Below are 20,055 nucleotides of genomic sequence, written 5' to 3' on the forward strand. Positions count from 1 at the left end.
ATTAGAATTCTGCTTCTCCACGTGAGGTCAAGGGTTCGGTCAACCCATACCGGGTATTGAATCCAGCTTAAATCCTGGGACAAGGACGGCCGGTCAAAGAGCATATGACCTCACTATCTTACGGCCACGATAATCAGTTCAGCTACTACTGTTCTCTCTCGCGTGCTGCGGGGAATGTCTAATACCCGCTGTCTTCAGTATATGAGATAAGAAATTACGAACTGTCGTCATGTTCCGCTGCTACCAGCACTGAATTTCCTGGTGAGTATTTGGAGATGTAGTACGAAAATTTTTCGGAATATTCTCTTTGTACAGTTTTATTGAATTATTTTGTTTAGTGATTCGGGATGTCTTATATAAGCCGGAGAACGAAATACGTTTCGACTACAGACTTGGTCAGGTATCTCAGGACTCATGTTGCTGACCGGTAGCGCCGGGGCAATTCGCAGAGGAGAAGTGAGTAGTTTACAGTCAAATATGAAACTGTCCTCCCGAAGTACAATCGTATCCAGACACCTGTCTGCACCTAGAGTAGAGGTTTATCTTACACACACATTTACCTACAGTGAGAGTAACAGGTTCTGTCAAGAACACATTGCTCTGGTTGTCGCTACTTAGCTGGCCATGTGCGATTGTGATGTCGTGTTTATGTGTGAGAAAATACACGTAGATATTCGTTGCTAACTGCCCACTCAACCTGTGCACCAGAAGCACAGGTGATAACTCTCATAAAACTGCTGCCAATGCATTTCTCTCAGCAATAGATGCGGTGCGACAACATATTAACACATATATTACACTAACACCCCTAAGAGAGATCTTTCACTGTTTCCCACATGATCGTCCAAACACTGAAACAATAAGAAGAAGGAAACAGTTCTTTGAATTTTAGAGTTTTCCATACAGTTTACCAAGTACTCTTTGTATGTGAAGATCTTCAAGGCAGGGTGGTCAAATACTAGAGAGTTTCAGCATTTTTCTGTATTTCTTGTGGGGCTACGCAACGTTACCCAGTATATACCCAAATAATGAGTGGTCACGAAAAGAGTTCATGTCCCGTAAGGCAGCACTAGAGGTTTATCAATCAATACTGATCTGCATTTAGGGCAGTCACCCAGGTGGCAGATTCCCCATCTGTTGTTTTCCTATCCTTTCCCTAAATGATTTCAAAGAAATTGGAAATTTATTGAATATCTCCCTTGGTAAGTTATTCCAATCCCTAACTCCCCTTCCTATGAATGAATATTTGCCCCAGTTTGTCCTCTTGAATTCAAACTTTATCTTTATATTGTGATCATTCCTACTTTTATAAACGCCACGCAAACATATTCGTCTACTAATGTCATTCCACGCCATCTCTCCGCTGACAGCTCGGAACATACCACTTAGTCGAGCAGCTCTTCTTCTTTCTCCTAATTCTTCCCAGTCCAAACTTTGCAACATTTTTGTAACGCTTCTCTTTTGTCGGAAATTACGCAGAACAAATCGCGATACAGTCCATTTGACCTCCAGAATCCAAGATATCTGCTATATCTTGCTGGAATCCTACAAGTTGAGCTTCAGTGGAATAATCTTTCATAAAACAAAACTGCCTTCTATCGAACCAGTTATTAATTTCACAAACATGTCTAATATAATCAGAAAGAATGGCTTCCCAAAGCTTACATACAATGCATGTCAAACTTACTGGCCTGTGATTGTCAGCTTTATGTCTATCACTCTTTCCTTTATACACAGGGGCTACGATAGCAACTCTCCTTTCATCTGGTATAGCTCCTCCGACCGAATAATAATCAAATAAGTACTTCAGATATGGTACTATATCCCAACCCATTGAAATCTTATCAATTCCAGCCGCTTTTCTAGTTTTCAACTTTTGTATCTTATTGTAAACTAGCTGTAGTACCCGGCGTTGCCCGGATAGTTACTGAATATTTACCTTTGAGATTTGCATTACCAGTTACTTATGTGTGATGTGAATTTTTATAGAATTCCTTTTTGACTTGCAGATTGATATGTTAATATCTATTATGTAGTTTTAAAATTATTTAGATGTGTTTGATTTCAAGTTTTAGATTATTTAATTTTCGAGTAAAACTTCGTCCTTATGGAAGCTCGAATCGACTGGGACGTATTTGATCCTGTCAAAAATTAATAAGTGATAACTATATGTATTTAGCCGTCGCAGTATAGATATGATGTACAGGATTTCAACTGTCAATGAGACTGTCCCCCTCTCGCCCTCCACCACTAAGAGATATAAAATCTGGATTGTCATCATTCATCTCAGTGACCCAGAAAACTGTAGATTCGACACTGTTTTCGATTACTTTTATATCACACTCCCCCTCACCCACACCCAAAAGGGGGCTGAACATGAATTTTAAAAAATTCCGAGTGTCAATAATTATTTCAGCTACCACGAAAACTATGGATTCGATAATATTCTAGATTATTTTTATACCACCCCCCTCGCCCCCTGCCCATAAGGGTGCTAGGGGTGTCTTACCCTCACGCGGTTTGTCTCCTGATATTAATTGATAAGTGTACCAAGTTTAATGAAATTGCTCCACTGGTTTAGGAGGAGATATGTCATTTAAACACCCACACCCACACACCCACGCACACACATACATCAATTTATATATAGTAAGAAGAAGAAGATAATATTTGTATATGTAGTTTTTCGATTCATTTCATATCTCACCCCCTTCGCTCCCCACTTGGACTTGCAAAAAATCCGGAGTAATACTATTCATCTCAGACACCCTAAAATCTATGGATTCGAAACTGTTTTTAATTATTTCTATATCTCACCCCCCCCCCCTTTGCTCCCCACCTATAAGGGGACTGGACTTTAAAAATTCTAGAGTATTACTTTTCAACTCAATGACTCCGAAAACTATGAATTGGACACTATTCTCGATTATTATTGTAACTACCCCCCCCCCCTGACCCTCTCCCTTAAGGGCGCTAGGGATGGCTTACCCCCCCACAGTGATCGTCTCCCGATAGTAAGTAATACGTGTACCAAGTTTGGTTGAAATTGCTCCAGTGGTTTAGGAGGAGATGTGTCATTTACACACACACTTCCATTTCTATATATACTGTAGTAAGATTTTTATACTCGTACTTCACCCCATTTCCATCCCCGCCCAAAGGAGTCCTATGAGTGCCTTACACAACAGTATATTTCTTCCAGATATTAAGTCTTATTTGTACCAATTTTGGTTGGCAGCTATGCCCAAACGTACATACATAATCTCACTGCTCTGGAATCCTGGATCTGACGTTGCCATGGTTACGACAGTTCATTTCTTTATCCGATTCCTAGAGCAGGGGTAGTGTGGTGCCAATATCTCTGTAACGGTTGGTTTTAGGGCCTTAAAACATGGTTTTCAGGCCCGTAGGGCTTACCGAGTTTTGTTCTTTGCGTCAAGAGGATTAAATTGAGCTTTGTCTCGTCCTTATACGACAAATTCGAGATTTTGCCTATAATAGTATAAAAGAAAACGGTTTCCCTATAAAACCCCCGTCTTTTGAAATATTTTAAAATGATGTGCATATCGCAACCTTCCCCGGGATGAGTATACTCTAAATATGAGGTTTGGTTGAGAACTATCCAGCCGTTTCGACGTGATGGTGGAACAAACAAACAAACAGACACGATCAACTTTATTTATAAGAAGATGTCATTGTTATCATATGTAAATTTTAATATTTCTTTAGCCTTAGTCTCCTCCTCTATCTGGACATTATCCTTGTAACCAACAATCTTTGCATACTGCTGACTGAATACTTCTGCCTTTTGAAGATCCTCACATACACAGTCCCCTTGATCATTAATTATTCCTGGAATGTCCTTCTTGGAAACTGTTTCTACCTTAAAATACCTATACATACCCTTCCATTTTTCACTAAAATTTGAATGACTGCCAATTATGCTTGCCATCATGTTATCCTACTAAGAGTGAACTTACTAATACAGTTAGCTCCATTAATAACTTTGAGTACAAAACCATGCATCTGGCCCGTCCTCTTCAAGAAATGCACTTCCATCCTGACTAACAATCAGTGAAGCTAGATTAATTTTGTCTTCAGGTGACGCCATGCTGCTCCTACTAGTTCTGTTTACGATGATCCTGGAGTCTTGGACCGTCTCCGGACAATGTGAACGATCTCCAAGATTGAAATTCTCTGTATCCAGCTGGAGGAATGAGTCCGGCCATCGACTTGTAGCGGTGAGTATACTCTGTTCTTATTTGTGATGTATATGTTCTGTTATTGAATGTTCTCGGCGTATCACCCAGCTAAAATGAAACACTGCTAGAAGTTACGTGCAAGAATCAGTCGCACGGTTACGCGTAATGATCACTGGTGTATATGACGGTGTAGCTAAATAACGCCCTTTGATGGATTTCACTGAGCTAGTATTTGGCATAAACAAAAATTTCTGCTTGGGACTCCATCGTATTAAATGATAGACAATATAAATTTGTTGTTATTGATTGTTTCATGTGACGTTGGTGTATTACCATATGGATGGCAGACTGCATGTCATTGAGGTTCCTCGGAAACGTAAAATAGGGACACCGACTGATGTTTTAAGAAGTAAAACCGAGCAACCATCCTCTAACAACACTAGTCATAGTGAAAATAATGTGAGGTCTAATCCTTGTAAGGATGAAGATATCGGCAAGAAAAGATATGGGCCACGAAGGACGTGAAAATGAAAGACCCCCAGGCCGCGCAAAACTCTTATCATCAAGAACAAGAATTAACAAAGGCTGGCGGTACAGGACCAATGCCAGGCTGAGATTTTGGAGCTGTATTCGCCAGCGCACGTTCCCTTGTTGACATGTCCTGATCCTCCTTTATATCGCCTCTTACAACTGATAGAGGATAACATGGTGATCTTCTATCGCACCCACAGGAGAGAAAAGGGAGTGTTAAATGAATGAAAGTGAATGATTCGGAACGCCTTTATGAACGGAACAACTTGGAAGTCGTAATAGTAGGAAATTTAACACGCATATCGTATAGAAAAATATTGGTTGAGGAGCCTGACGAATGTGTCAGACACACTTGGTGCCGTACGAACCTTCCGACATCCAGGTTGGGGCGCGTTTTGTTGACTAGGGTGAATGGTTTATTTCGCGGTCATAACACTCACCGAAATTGATGAGGTTTTCCACAATATCACTCTCTAATACCTAATAGTACAGCAGTGGTCATGTCAATATAAATATTGATTCCCCTTCTTCGTTTATATCGCAATTCCTTGTCGTGTATCAAAACGTTTACATTTATGACTGTTCCAGGCTGAACTGCAATCAGATGAGAAAATGAACGATGGCGTTTCCCTGACGGTAGAAATGTTCACTGAGGACTGTGATGACAGAAGAGTACTCATCCTCAGAACACTGAGCAGTAACAGTCTGCCCGAGGAGGAGCCACCTGTCACCATCACTGTAGCACCAACAGGTAATACATTCTTTAGGAGGTCTGTGATGACAGAAGAGCACTCATCCTCAGAACACTGAGCAGTAACAGATTGTCCGAGGAGGAGCCACCTGTCCCCACCACTGTAGCACAAACAGGTAATATATTCTTTAGGAGGAGTGTGATGACAGCAGAGCACTCATCCTCAGAACACTGAGCAGTAATAGATTGTCCGAGGAGGAGCCACCTGTCACCACCACTGTAGCACAAACAGGTAATATATTCTTTAGGAGGAGTGTGATGACAGCAGAGCACTCATCCTCAGAACACTGAGCAGTAACAGATTGTCCGAGGAGGAGCCACCTGTCACCACCACTGTAGCACAAACAGGTAATATATTCTTTAGGAGGACTGTGATGACAGCAGAGCACTCATCCTCAGAACACTGAGCAGTAATAGATTGTCCGAGGAGGAGCCACCTGTCACCACCACTGTAGCACAAACAGGTAATATATTCTTTAGGAGGAGTGTGATGACAGCAGAGCACTCATCCTCAGAACACTGAGCAGTAACAGATTGTCCGAGGAGGAGCCACCTGTCCCCACCACTGTAGCACAAACAGGTAATATATTCTTTAGGAGGAGTGTGATGACAGCAGAGCACTCATCCTCAGAACACTGAGCAGTAATAGATTGTCCGAGGAGGAGCCACCTGTCACCACCACTGTAGCACAAACAGGTAATATATTCTTTAGGAGGAGTGTGATGACAGCAGAGCACTCATCCTCAGAACACTGAGCAGTAACAGATTGTCCGAGGAGGAGCCACCTGTCACCACCACTGTAGCACAAACAGGTAATATATTCTTTAGGAGGACTGTGATGACAGCAGAGCACTCATCCTCAGAACACTGAGCAGTAATAGATTGTCCGAGGAGGAGCCACCTGTCACCACCACTGTAGCACAAACAGGTAATATATTCTTTAGGAGGAGTGTGATGACAGCAGAGCACTCATCCTCAGAACACTGAGCAGTAATAGATTGTCCGAGGAGGAGCCACCTGTCACCACCACTGTAGCACAAACAGGTAATATATTCTTTAGGAGGACTGTGATGACAGCAGAGCACTCATCCTCAGAACACTGAGCAGTAATAGATTGTCCGAGGAGGAGCCACCTGTCACCACCACTGTAGCACAAACAGGTAATATATTCTTTAGGAGGAGTGTGATGACAGCAGAGCACTGAGCAATAGCAGCCTGTCCGAGGAGCAGCCACCTGTCACCACCATTGTAGCACCAACAGGTAGTATATCGTCGTTGCCGGGACGAAACCTCCTATGTGAAATATTTTTGCTTAGAACTTTGGCCGATAATGTTCTGTCATCTAAGGTGCAATATTGTGTGGCAGTCGTCAAGGCATTCACGCTCTTCTTAACGTATGTACTGCGGGTCAGTATATCTCCAATAATAGTATCACATAGGAGGTTTCGTCCCGGCAACGACGATATTCTTTTTGACGACTTTGCTGCCAGGAGCCCAGATAACCCTGTAATGTGACGCGTTTTGTAACCGTAGGTATAAAAAGGAAACCCACAGTCTTCTTAATTCCTGTCTTACTAAACACATGTACTGATTTAATGGTTTAATTTTCTTATTCCGTAAAGGTGGTTTATGCAAGTAACACAAATATTGTACACTTGTAAAGGGGCACCCTCGTCAAAAATTTTCAGATTTCGATGCTTAAAATTCTCATCAAAAGTATTTTGAAAATGAAATATACACCTTCGTTGGCTATCCTTCCTTCACACAAATCAAACGGATACGTTTCAGTTTTAAACGCTATGAGTTAGCACTCTCAAGTATCCCAGTTGTTTCAGATCAACAGGTATGTGGTTAATTACGGGAGTGCTTAAGGCTTAAATATCTAGCTATAGATGCTCACTGAATTTATTGAAATATACTATTTTCAGCTATTAAAATTTCACTCATGTTTGAGTTTACCAACCGTCACAGCCTGAACTCACCAATGTAATCGAACACATTCTCTTGTGCTCTCCAACATGACCTCTCGTAACACAGCATCATTCACAGGGGTGGTCTTTATTCAACTCACCGCACTTCCCGTAACCAGGACCATCTTACTCGCTATTGACTAACTGGCTCACAACTCTCCCGTAACTCACACGCGACTGACTCGAGACTGAGTCAAACGACACTGATTCCACTAGTCAAGCGTGACATTTTCGCATTTTATATTTCGAGAACATTTTAAGTGCCTTCTCTGTTGTTACTTACCTTCCAGGGTTTCAAGGTAGTTTCCGTCTCGCGACTCTCAAGAATTCACCGGAAAGATTGATTTACTCTCTGCTGATCCCGCATACATTTTCGTCGTTGAGCGAGGACTATTATCTCTCGCCAGCATTGCTTCCTCCTCAATACACTCGTCCTACTTTCTCAGTTAATGTGTGAGCAGCAGAAACGTATAGTAACGCATACCGTAAAGCAATTGTTCGGGATAAATGATTAAATAAACTACACAAGATGAGGAATTCGTATTTTACATGATACTGTATATAGTCTTCCGCTAAGGGGAGAAGGACAGACATTACTTGATAGTCCGACACTCACCTCCATTCCAGACAACAATTCGTTCCTATATTATTTTAGAAAGAGTACGGCAAATTATTACTAATATCTACGTACAATCAGTTCTGTACAAGAAATGTTATTGTATAGTTTCAAATAATCGTAATTACTGGCATGATACAAACACATTGGCAATTAAAAATTGACTGAGGAGGTCATCCATGGAAATGCGAATTGACGATAGTTGGCATGAGTCTCTGTGGACAGAGAACAAACTTAATGGGCTTTAGTACACCACCCAGTGTGAGTCTCTCACCAATGACAGTCATGACACCTTAAACATTATTGGATCTAGAAACAAGTAGTTAAACTACGAGAATTGCTCAGCTTAGGAGAAGAGATTTTAACACTATAACTAAGTTTTATCATTCCGATGCACTTTTATTCACGCCTCATTGGCTAGGCAGCGACACTTTGGAATCATTAACACCTCCCAACTTCCAGAACATATGGAACCTGACAAATGTCTCTTGATAATCTGAACCAGAGGGCTAAAAACGCTAACTAAATAATTTTCTATCAATGTTACAATTGGTCAAGATTTCTTGTGAAGGAATTTTTTTGTTTGCTATCTACAACACACTATTCTGAACTGAAGCGTCCGAAACAACCGTATCTATATCATCTGCACTGAAAATTGAACTTCAGTATTCGGTTTCGAAAATTCTATATCATTTTTTACTGTGTTTTCAATAGGAAGTGTATTAATTCCATTGACATAAATTCACATCGTAGAAGCGTAGAGGAGCAGCATTCACCTTTACATTTACTGGAATACGTGGAAAACCTGGTTGTATGGGCCCCAAAATTTATTTATCATAAAAACGGGTGAGTTGTCGCTATCATTTTCGCTAATTCTCTATACACCTTGATGTATGTGTATGTTTAGTCCTCAGCCCGAAGGCTGGTTGGATCCTCAACAGTTCCGCCATCAGCTGTCAAATGTCTGTTCCATGTTTATTAAGGTAATGGGGACCTTATCCTATATCCCACATTACTTTCCACAATGATGATAATATTTAACAGATGATGGGTCAGCTAATGCGCGAAAAATACGAACCCCAGTGAATGAGGAAATTACTAAAGCTGAATAATAGCACTGTCCTGAAAAATGGTACCTTCCTATCCGGTAAGGGGTCTGAACAAAAGCAGTGTTGCAATTCTTCTTATAGGGCCGACTACTCACAGAATTTTGTTGACCATCATTGTGTAAGTTTTTCTGTATTACAGTTGCCGTAGCTATCGTACATATCAACTAGCTGTTGGAGGTTCTTCGTCCAGGATAATCTTCTGCGACCTCACCTACGATTCTCTTCTACGATCATTTGCAGCTCCGCAGGCTGTACAGTGACATATCGATACAACGGTATCGCGAGGAGAGAAACATAGTAATACGGTAGAGAGAGTAATCATTATAAAGGATAATGCATTATCAAATCAACTAGTGAATATTACATGATATTAACTACCTGCCAAATTAAATCGTTTTATTCCCACTGACATGAGGTTTCCTACAACAGAAGTACAAATGAAATACGAAATGACTGCCTATCTATGCCAAGCAGAGTATATTGATACGAAGGAAAATTAGTATTTGGGAAAATAATTAGATGCTGAATGTAAAGAAACGCAAGCCAAAACTAAAAACATATTAAAACATCAAATTTGTCAACGAGGTAGATTGTGAACTACTGTTTTAAATTTGAGCTGAAAGTATAGGAAAATGTATCGGTGATTTGAGATATGTATATTCCTAAATGCTCCCCTCTTGCTCAACAACTGAAGGGAAAGCTTCAGTTTCCATCAATCCATCGCAGTCCCTGGTTTCACAACATTGTGTTCTCTGCAAACAAATATTTCATTGAAATTTTGTTTGTCTGGTGTTGAACCACTAGCGATGCAGCATATATGTTATTTCATTTTGGCTTAGATTTCTTTCCAATCAACATCTATTTATTCTCACAAATACTCATTTTCTTATCATATCAATATACTCTGCTTGGCGTTGGTAGGTTATTGTCATTTCGTATTGTATTTTTTGTTTCTGTTGTGAGAAACCTTATATCAGGAAATGTGTTGATTGACAGCGATTTTCTTTGAGTACTTTCATTCCATTTTCAGGATCTTAAATGCTCTGGATGGTGTCGCTTCTTAAATGGTAGCACCAACTTAGTTCGCAGTTGAAGTCTTCAAAAATCTTTCAGTGAAGGTCTTGATCTGTAGAAAGGAACCAAATGCTCACAACCAGTCATTTTTCTTCAATATTGTGGAATAAACCCACTGAAAATTGATGCAAGTCAGAAATAACATTACATGACCTTCCTGTTGTCCACAGTAGTTGTTTCTTCATCTCTCCAGTTCCTTCTTTGTAATGATGGGACTCTCGTTAGGTGTACGCAGTCAGCATGAAACTATCTGGTTGTCTCGACTTGTTGCTTCATGTTACTGTACATTACTATACCTGATGTGTTTGAATGTGGATGTTAAAATTGTAGTCACTGAGTAGGCAGTAGTGAAACATGCTAGTGTACGTGAGCCTAGGTGTCTGGAAAACCTTCTGCAGGTCCACCTAGCTACGAACTGCATTCCTTTTCTTATACTTTAAAGCGTTCTAATACTGTTTGGTACAGGTTTTATACATACCAATAGCTCTTTTCACTCTTAATAGGCGAGATACAAAAAGATAGTTTAGAAATGATGGCGCATAGCTCTTTCTCCTTTTCAGTGCCTCAATAAATCTTCAATAATCATCCCCACATTTAATTGTAAACATAGTATTGCTATCATCATTCACATAGTCCCATATCAACATAATTTTCCCTTTTTATTTAATAATGAAAACAGGAGATTGTAACTCGCTATTTAATATTCAATTGTTTACCATTTCTGGCATCATTTTCAGTACACAAATTCCCATTTACTATTGATATTTTGTCATATCAGTTTATATCCCAAAACGTCCCATAATCAGCAATTAGAAACTGATGATAATAATATATACGAATATTTAAGATGTATATTGAATACGACGTAACTGAGTGGATAATGTTTGGCAAATTATTTCTATATCAGAGTAAGGTGATTTTTATCTAAGTGAATTGCAACGCAACAGCGGGAAAAATACAGTATGAACCTTGAAAGTGTAATACAATAGTATTCTGACATTTTAACATTCATGAACATTCATATAGGCCTATTGTCTTTTTCATCATCAGTTGTACCACTGCCGGGCTACCATCACTTTCCCGGTTTTGGATATTACAAAATTCTTCCTAAAGGGATGAACTGGAGAGATGGAGTGGAGGCTTGCCGAAAGGAAGGCACTCGTATGCTGCTCCTGGGGTCCCAGGAAGAGTTTGAGACTCTGTACAAGTGGGCTGGATGTTGTCCATGGGTTGGAGTACACCGGGAGAGTTCTTCAGGACCTTGGATGAATGTCCTAGGTAAGTAAAACACCTCTTAATTCCGTATGACACTAATTTCTAATTACTGTAAGACGTGCTTCTTTTCCTGAACAGCGCACATCTCATGTTTCCAAGATTTAAAATTCACCAGGCATTATATTGTGTTCGTTTTCAGTAATACAGTAGCTGGAAGAAATTTTCGGTTTTATTTAATTGTTTTATCTACGGTAATTAATCTGTAAAGTAGACCATCTTCTGTTAACAGTGCTCTTTAAACCTCCGCCATTACACAGAACGCTACCGTGACCACCCTTCTCTCTCACACTCACATTCCTCATTTTTTCTCTCCTCGGTGCATTTAACAGTCTCCGTGATCAGAATTAGGGGTTAAACTCACTTCGTAATTTCTTGAATTAGATGTAATCATAGAAAATCATGCCAGTGTCAAACATGTCATACGAATGGGACGGAGAGGTTTATAGACGCTAAGCTGCCCTTGCAGCGATGGAGTGAACGAGAGTTTTTGTACCATCCCCTTTTCGTAGATAATATATTACTGAAAGGAACACACATAAACATTCGCAGCAGAGACATGCGCATAATAGTGCCATGCGATAACAGGGCACTATGCCGTGAATCCTCGACCAGAGCGAACAGAGGCAAGAGTTCGGAGTTGAACTGGCGTCTCCTAACTCGAGGATACAACTACCTAGGGAAACCCAAGGTACCTAATGAAGGAAGGGATGCTTAACACATAAGATTTATTGATTTTTTTTTAAGATTAGGGCGGGCCATATTGTTGAACATAAAAAAGGGATGGAGTACGTACTTTCAAACATACATACATATAGTTTCTGAGTGGAGTGGAATTCAACATGTCGCAGCAATATAAATACGAGTCGTGTAATATATTGCAATTTTCTACATCTCGTTTAAGACATTAATGTTCCTTCTCGATTGAAAATACGTCCATCAATACGTGGGCTGGAAATTTCACACTTTCTTTAGGAAAGTGATATAGGCCAAAAGTATAATGTATTGTAAAGATGAGCCCAATAAACACGACCACTTAGAATGAAGTCGAACAATTCAGTTTCCTCGAGAACCAATATCAATAACATGAGGGAAAGTTGACGAAATAAAATGCCCCAGACGCAAAAGAGATCAAGGAACTGTCATGGCAATGTCTACATTAAAAAATGGAGGGCCGCCTAAACATAGATAGGGCAAGGATAAACATGAAGTGTTACCATAGCTACGAATGGGAAAGTCAAAATAAGTGGACAGAGAAATGACACTCATAAACAAACGTATGGATACATAAGAGTAAAAGGAAATGAACTAGAGAAAGTTCTTTTGTTGGTTGTGAGTGTTATACAGTCCAATCATCGCAGACTCTCCCAATTCCAAGCAGAGATCACAGTCATGGATGAGCAGTGCCATTTTTCATATCGTCGTTCAGTAAAAGCGGTTGTCACATATTCCAGGTATAATAAGATTTACGTCTAGTACAAACATTGTCTTTCACCAACGCACTACCGTACCCAACACCTTCAACACGAAAACCTCCAAGAATTATAACCTTGCCTCTAGCAACAGGCTTCGAAGGATACACCCAACAGTTTATTATCCAAGCGCGTCATAGAGACAATTACCAAAAAAATGCCTTTGGACCGACCTTATAAAACATTCCTGATGCTGGGAACCAAAATTCCGACTTCATAAAGGCACATATCAAACAATTACACAAACCCTCAACCATACAAAATAGCACGAACACGAGGTGCTACACCCAGAGGCAGCTAAGTAAAAAATCAGAACGAGGCAACATCACGTCCTAAAGTCATGTTAGATCCATAGTTGATAAAATAATAATGAACAGTGTCCAAGCAACGTTAAAAAGTAGCTATGGTAACCACGCAAAAGGAAGGGCAAAAGAGGTTACTGTAGTAAGAGAAAGATGTTACATACGCGATCTGCTGCTCCTACTACTACTACTACTACTACTACTACTACTACGAAACGTTCATTCCTCTCCTGAAGGGGAAGGCGGGCCTCTCAGGCCGGGAGATTTGTTGCGGTGAACAACATGTGCGGAGAAAGTGAGGGGGTGGCCTATACTACGAACTGTACCGGCATTCATCTTAGTGCAGGATAATGGAAAACCACGGAAAACCATTCTTAAGACAGCCGACGGGCGAGGCCAGGCGAGAAATGCAGCACTGTGCCCCAGGACCGTCTCCCGAATGCAGAGGCGTAGAGCCACGGTAGAGCCGTCACTACCTCTCCTCTGCTCTGCTCGGTTGGCCGGTCAGAGTGCAGAGCATATGGGACAACAACCCACTCTTCATCTACCGACCACGCGATCTGCAGCATCTCAAAAGTAAAAAATGAACAGATCGTAATTCAACAGCGAGTATTCACATTTTAAGTCAAACAAAACAACACAATAGTCAAGGAAAGCAATTCGGTAACTTATCGCCTCCATTTTCTTCTTGGATTAGTGTAAAGTGAAATCAAAGAACAATAAATGGCAAGACAAGGTAAAGAAAACTATCTCCGACACAAGATGGGACACCTATGCCATCTATCCACACAAAGCGAAAGGAGGATGAATACAAGTACGTTGGAAGATGTTATTGAAATGAGTTCCAGTCAACCCAGAATAATAATGAACCACGATACTGGCGTAGCCAGGAGGGTGGGAGGGGGGAAGGAGGGCCGGAGGCCGGGCGCTCCCAAAATATTTCCTGAAACTAGTGACCATCAGCCGGTGTTTAACGTACGGTACGAAGAAATTAAGAACTTATGTTGAAATGTTAAATTAAATTATATTAACAAAGAATCAACTATCAAGACTCAGTAGGGCCACACATAACTCTCCATGTCTGTACTGCTTGAAGGAGCTTGAATAAAAGAAAAGCACTTATGATTGTGATGCGGGGGTATTCCCCTACATTGACCGCAGTATTGGAAATATAACCACACGTTGAAAAATGTCAAGAGATGACGATGACGAGAAGGGCAATTAGCAAGGTATTACTCCGTACCCCCCAAGATAACGGCGCCACGGTTAAAAACATTTACAAGCTTAAAACATCATGTCAGCATTTGTACTTCGGTTCCTGGAAAAAGCAATATCCCAGAAACCCTGGCACAGTGTGATCGAGATTTTCGGGTTGTACCATGGTTGAGAGATGTTCTGTATTTAAGTCGCAGTATTGGTAAGACTGTGACAGGATTGGGAACTGAACGTTAGTTTCTCATTTTGTGGCATATTAGTGACCTTTTTGAAGAGGAAACCTTTTGTCATAAAGAAGCCAAAACCTGGTAAGTTGCGAAATTTTTGTATTCTAGCAGCAGCACTAGCATCCAGTATCTATACATAATGGCGGATGCGTTCCTAAGTTCTATAACTAGGCATGTCTGGTTTGTCAAATGCCCGGGGATTGAATGGAACCTCAAAGAGTAACATCGAAAATGAGGGTAACTATTTTGCAATTGGCGGGCGTGATAGCTCAGTTTCAATGGTTCTACCTTCTCTCAAGACGGCCGAGGCTTGAAGCGCAGTCAATGCATGGAAACGTTTTGAAGTGGGAAGTCACGTTCTATTGATTCGGTTTATACTTAAAACCGTAGATCCCGTCGCAAACGATGATAGTATTTAAAATTCCATGAACCCTATGCTTACTTTTCTTTAGTACATTTGAACCATAACGACATCATTTATGGTGGTGAATTTCGCGGTTCCAACCAATCTTCGGGTTTACCGTGTACCTTAAATGGTGAGTGGATGGAGTGGCATACCCAGGAAATAAGTCCAGGCCAGTAGCGTGGATACCACTTTTCCTTAGGACGGGCTTGTGAACAGAAAGCCGGTGCTACCGAGAGAGGTGACGGATCTCCAGAAGGGATTTCTTTTTATCATTATGTATAATTGTATACAACAATCGAAATCACATCTTCTGAACTGTTAACATAAGCCGGCTGCGTTATTGGAACTGAACGTAAAATTAATAATATAGTTCTTCGTTTCTGAGGACATTGAATCTTCATTCAATTTGTCTTCTTTAAGAAAAATGGAACCACTTTGGTACTACGTCCCGTGAAGGTGTACCTTCCTGGTCAAAAACATTTCGATTATTGGAGACTCAAGTCCAACTATATTGTGTACGGACCTCAATAGCTGCAGTCGCTTAATTGCGGTCAGTATCCAGTATTTGGAGGACAGTGGGCTTGAACCCCACTGTCGGCAGCCCTGAAGACGTTTTCCCGTGGTTTTTCATTTTCACACCAGGAAAATTCTGGGGATGTACCTGATTAAGGCCATGGCCGCTTCCTTCCCACTCCTAGCCCCTTCCTGTCCCATCGTCGCCATAAGACCTGTCAGTGTCAGTGCGACGTAGAGCAACTTGCACACACACAACTCTATTGCACCAACAAACAAGGCTGTATCTTCCCCATCCCATGTCTTTCTTAACTATGTCAGTGTCGGGGATAAATGCAGGGTGCCTTAAGGGAAATTCTATAATAAGCAAACCTAAAAGTAAACCGAGAAAGAAGTGACAACCCTGCAAGTCTCCTTAGCTTCCAGCTTGTTCTTCCGTACGGCCTCGTGCATTTAGGACAGCTGGAAAAGGTACATCTTAATAAATTCTCCTCAAAAAACCTTTGTAAAAACAATAACAGTACCTGTTTATAACAATAAGTACAAGCACCTCCTTTTCATGTGGCTCAGTTGGTTGAGTCACTGTCCTTCTGAGTCCGAGATTACAAGTTTAAATCTCAGCTTGGGCCGGTAGTCCTTAAAAGGGTGTTGTGACGGCAAGAACTCCGTGTCGTTGCCTTCTGGCACGCTAAAATATACATACATATATTAGAGTTACCAAAGTGTAACTTTATACTGCTATATTCTGTATCCCAGGCTTCCGATGGAAACTAGTAGGACAAGGTAAATGCTACCCAGCATATTTTGTGACAGGTATTCTTCTTTACCAAGTAGCACAATACATATACCCATACTCCTTGAAAAATTAAAACTTACAACCTGTTTTCCAGTCATTAACCGGGTCAGGGACGGAATGAATGCAGCATCCCCCCTCTCCCTATCTTGCAGTGATTGATAAGAATTGTGCCGGCTGCCGAAGCCTGTCGCACTCCTCTCGGGCAATGATTAATGACTGACAGATGGAATGAAATGATAATGGAGAGTGTTGCTGAAATGAAAGATGACAGGGAAAAAGCGGAGTACACGGAGAAAAACTTGTCCCGCCTCCACTTTTTCCAGCACAAACCTCACATAGAGTGACCGGTACTTGAAGCACGGAACCCAGTGGTGAGAGGCCGACGCGCTGCCTCTTGAGCCACGGATGCTCTTATAATACCCATACCTCTTACGTCGTATAAATATATATATATACATATATATATACGTTCGTGTAGGTTCGTGCGCGCGCGCGTGTGTGTGTGTGTGTGTGTGTGTGTGTGTGTGTGTGTGTGTGTGAACTCTGTATTTATTCTAAACCAGAATATTATACCTTTATTCAAACTATGCAATCTTGCATTCGCTTCACTTATACTCAGAATATATGAAATGCTGCAGTTATGTTGGAAAGTGAATAGCAGATGAAGATAAGGGCGTATGCAGTGGTTAGGGGGGGGGGGGTGGCAAAGAGTCCAGACATACTAGGAGTTTTAACAAAATAATGTACTTTTAATACGCATTTTGTATGTAATGTATATTATTATTAGCTTCCAAAATCCTCACGAATCCACCACTCTTACTAGGAGCCAAGGCCACTAATTTCCTTATTATATATTTGATACCACCTATTTGGACACCCACCAAAATAAAAATCCGGATGAACACCTACCGTAATTCCCCCCTCCCCAATCTGAAATTCTGTCCACGCTACTGATTACCCAGGTTAAGGTAAATACATGTGGAGGCGCATTTGTCATTGCTTCCGGTCATTCCTCAAAGAAAACGATTTACAACTCCTTCTTCGGGTTGATGCACGTGACAGATTGCAATTAGTGTGTATTCCCCTGGAAGAATTAAGCGTATTCATTTCGGCATTAACATGTCTTATGCTGCAAGTATAAATACTGTGCAATATCTTGGCAGCCAGTACATTGTATAAGCAGCATTTCAATACAAATAATAAAAAGCTGAATACGGGTCGTTTCTGTTATACTGTCCTCCACTTAATCTGCAGTCCTGTTTAATACACGGTCATAAACTATCCCTGACCGGGCGAGTTGGCCGTGTGGTTAGGAGCACGCAACTGTGAGCTTACCCCACTGTCGGCAGAACTGAGGATTGTTTTCCGTGGTTTCCTATTTTCACACCAGGAAAATGTTAGGAATGTACCTTAATTAAGGCCACGGCCGCTTCCTTCCCAGTCCTATCCCATCGTCGCCACAAGACCTATCTGTGTCGGTAAAGCAAATTTTAAAGAAACAAATCCCTGGAAGAGCATTTTACTGATATGCTGCGGTGTTGTTAATGAAACAATTTCTTCTACTCTATTGTGTTGTTTGCTGTTAGACATTCGATCATGTTGCATTCACTTCTTTATGTGCCAAAAAACATGGAAGTTAGGTCAAGATCCACCCCCTAATAACGAGGTTAGTAACAGAATTTACTTTACTTCACAGATCAGAAGATGAACTCCACAGACTTCTTCGGCTGGCTTCCCGGATATCCAAGATCTGGAGAATATAACTGTGTGCTGTTTGACACTATATCCAACAAGAAGGGGACGAGTAACTATCCGTGTAGTGATTCAAGAAAGGTTATTTGTGAACAAACACTGTAGAGTGCACACAGATGGAGCAGCGTTGTGTGTTGCTTCCTAAAACATGTAATAAAGAAACTGCATTCAATTATAATTGTTATTTCATAATACCGTGGTGCAGTGGCTTCCTGCGTTAATTTGACTAGTAATAATTTACACGAAATTTTAGTCGGTGAAGGAAAAACTCGTATTAATACCCATACGGCACGTATGATTAAATTCTTGAACTTACTATATATAATTGGCAGGCTTATTCTTCCACCCTTGATTTGAAAAATCTTGTTGAAATCCTTAATGGAGGAAAGTAGCTTTATCTATGGCAAGCGTTGGAACTACATTTAATCTGTTTTATTCCATTATTTTTCCATAAGTACTCTTTTGTGTACTGACATTACTTTCAGATTCAATATTGCAATTGAATATATTTACTGTTCCTGATTTACTTTACAATCATATTGATGTGAAGCTTCAGCACACGTGTTAAGCTGGTGTGGTTGGAAGAATGAGAAGTGAGAAAACTGGTAAAATTTCTCACAATTTTCTTAAACTCCTCCAGGGTCATTACATGTTTTTCAGGTGCTATGATTCTAACACAGCTGACAGAAGACAGCTCAAATGACCGATAATTTAATTACAGAATGGACAACTGGAGTGTTTCGTTAGAAATATCAGCAGTCTCCTCAGAAGGTGCGTGATGTATAGCATTATTCATGATCTTTCTACTACTGTTGCAAAATATAAATTCTGTGCAATATCTTGGCAGCAATTGTATAAGCAATATTTCAATATAAATACAAAAACTGAATAGGGTTGTTTCTGTTATACGGGACGCATTTGGTTTTCCTCCGATTAATCTGCATTCCTGGTTAATACACGGTCATAAACTATTACCTGATCTCTCTACTCACGAACAAGTTGGCCGAGCGGTTGGAGTCGCGCAACTTACAGCTTGAATTCGAGAGGTAGTGGGTTCGAAATGCACTGTCGGAAGCTCTCAACATGATTGTCTCTTGTTCCCATTCTCACAAGTCAAATGACACAGCAACTTGAAAAACATCTATAAAGTAGTAGATGAAGTTTAACGTGGTTGTTGACATCTGACTTTAGCCATAGAGATTTTCTCACTTGCACTGAGATTCCGGCAACAGTAGCCATAACGAGAATCCAGGGACTACACAACCAGATATCGCTCCTCCCAATAAGCAAATATATGCCTAAATTTGCAACGAATTACTTCAATGTGCTCCTTGAGTTGATTTTTATTTTATTGTTCTACTATTTTCTTCACGTCGCACTGACACAGGTGTTATGGCGACCATGGGGTGGGGAAGGCTTGGAGTGGGAAGGAATCGATCGTAGCCTTAATTAATGTACACCCACAGCATTTTACTGGTGTGAAAATTGGAAACCATGGAAAACCACCTTCAGGGCTGCCGACAGTGGGGTTCAAACCCCCTATCTCCCAAATACAAGCTCACAGCTGCGCGACACTGAGCGCAGCGCCAACTCACCCGGTGAGCAAATAAATGATCAAAACTCGGAGTATCCTGCATTTTTTGATCTTTATACAAGAGACTGTAATTTGTTGAATACGGCCACTAATTCAAGGTCCATAAAAGTAACCCCTAGTAGATAGTGTCCACCTCTTCTTGGGACTCCACGAGCAACTCACATGTGTCTTCCCTGCCCTGGTCTCAACTACTTCTCTCCAGTTCATTCTTATTGGGGACTGAATGGTCAGCATAGTTCAGAGTGTCCCGGGT

At 40.8% G+C, this 20,055-nt stretch overlaps 1 protein-coding gene across 1 annotated transcript; it reads left to right on the top strand.

Moving 5' to 3' along the window:
* Positions 1-249: 249 nt before the first annotated feature.
* On the top strand, positions 250-18,393 carry LOC137500598 (hemolymph lipopolysaccharide-binding protein-like). Its single transcript, XM_068227544.1, has 5 exons — positions 250-261; positions 4,102-4,241; positions 5,322-5,484; positions 11,304-11,531; positions 18,153-18,393. Exons 2-5 carry the CDS (start codon positions 4,110-4,112, stop codon positions 18,311-18,313), a joined length of 684 nt encoding a protein of 227 aa, XP_068083645.1. The 5' UTR covers positions 250-261; positions 4,102-4,109; the 3' UTR covers positions 18,314-18,393.
* The last annotated feature ends 1,662 nt before the right edge of the window (positions 18,394-20,055 follow it).

Source organism: Anabrus simplex, chromosome 4, assembly GCF_040414725.1.
Source record: "Anabrus simplex isolate iqAnaSimp1 chromosome 4, ASM4041472v1, whole genome shotgun sequence".
NCBI lineage: Eukaryota > Metazoa > Arthropoda > Insecta > Orthoptera > Tettigoniidae > Anabrus > Anabrus simplex.

Coding starts and splice junctions, on each gene's coding strand:
- LOC137500598 (XM_068227544.1), top strand. CDS start 4,110: ATGCTGCTCCTACTAGTTCTGTTTACGATGATCCTGGAGTCTTGGACC. Junction 4,242..5,321: donor CCGGCCATCGACTTGTAGCG/GTGAGTATACTC, acceptor TGACTGTTCCAG/GCTGAACTGCAATCAGATGA. Junction 5,485..11,303: donor CATCACTGTAGCACCAACAG/GTAATACATTCT, acceptor TTTCATCATCAG/TTGTACCACTGCCGGGCTAC.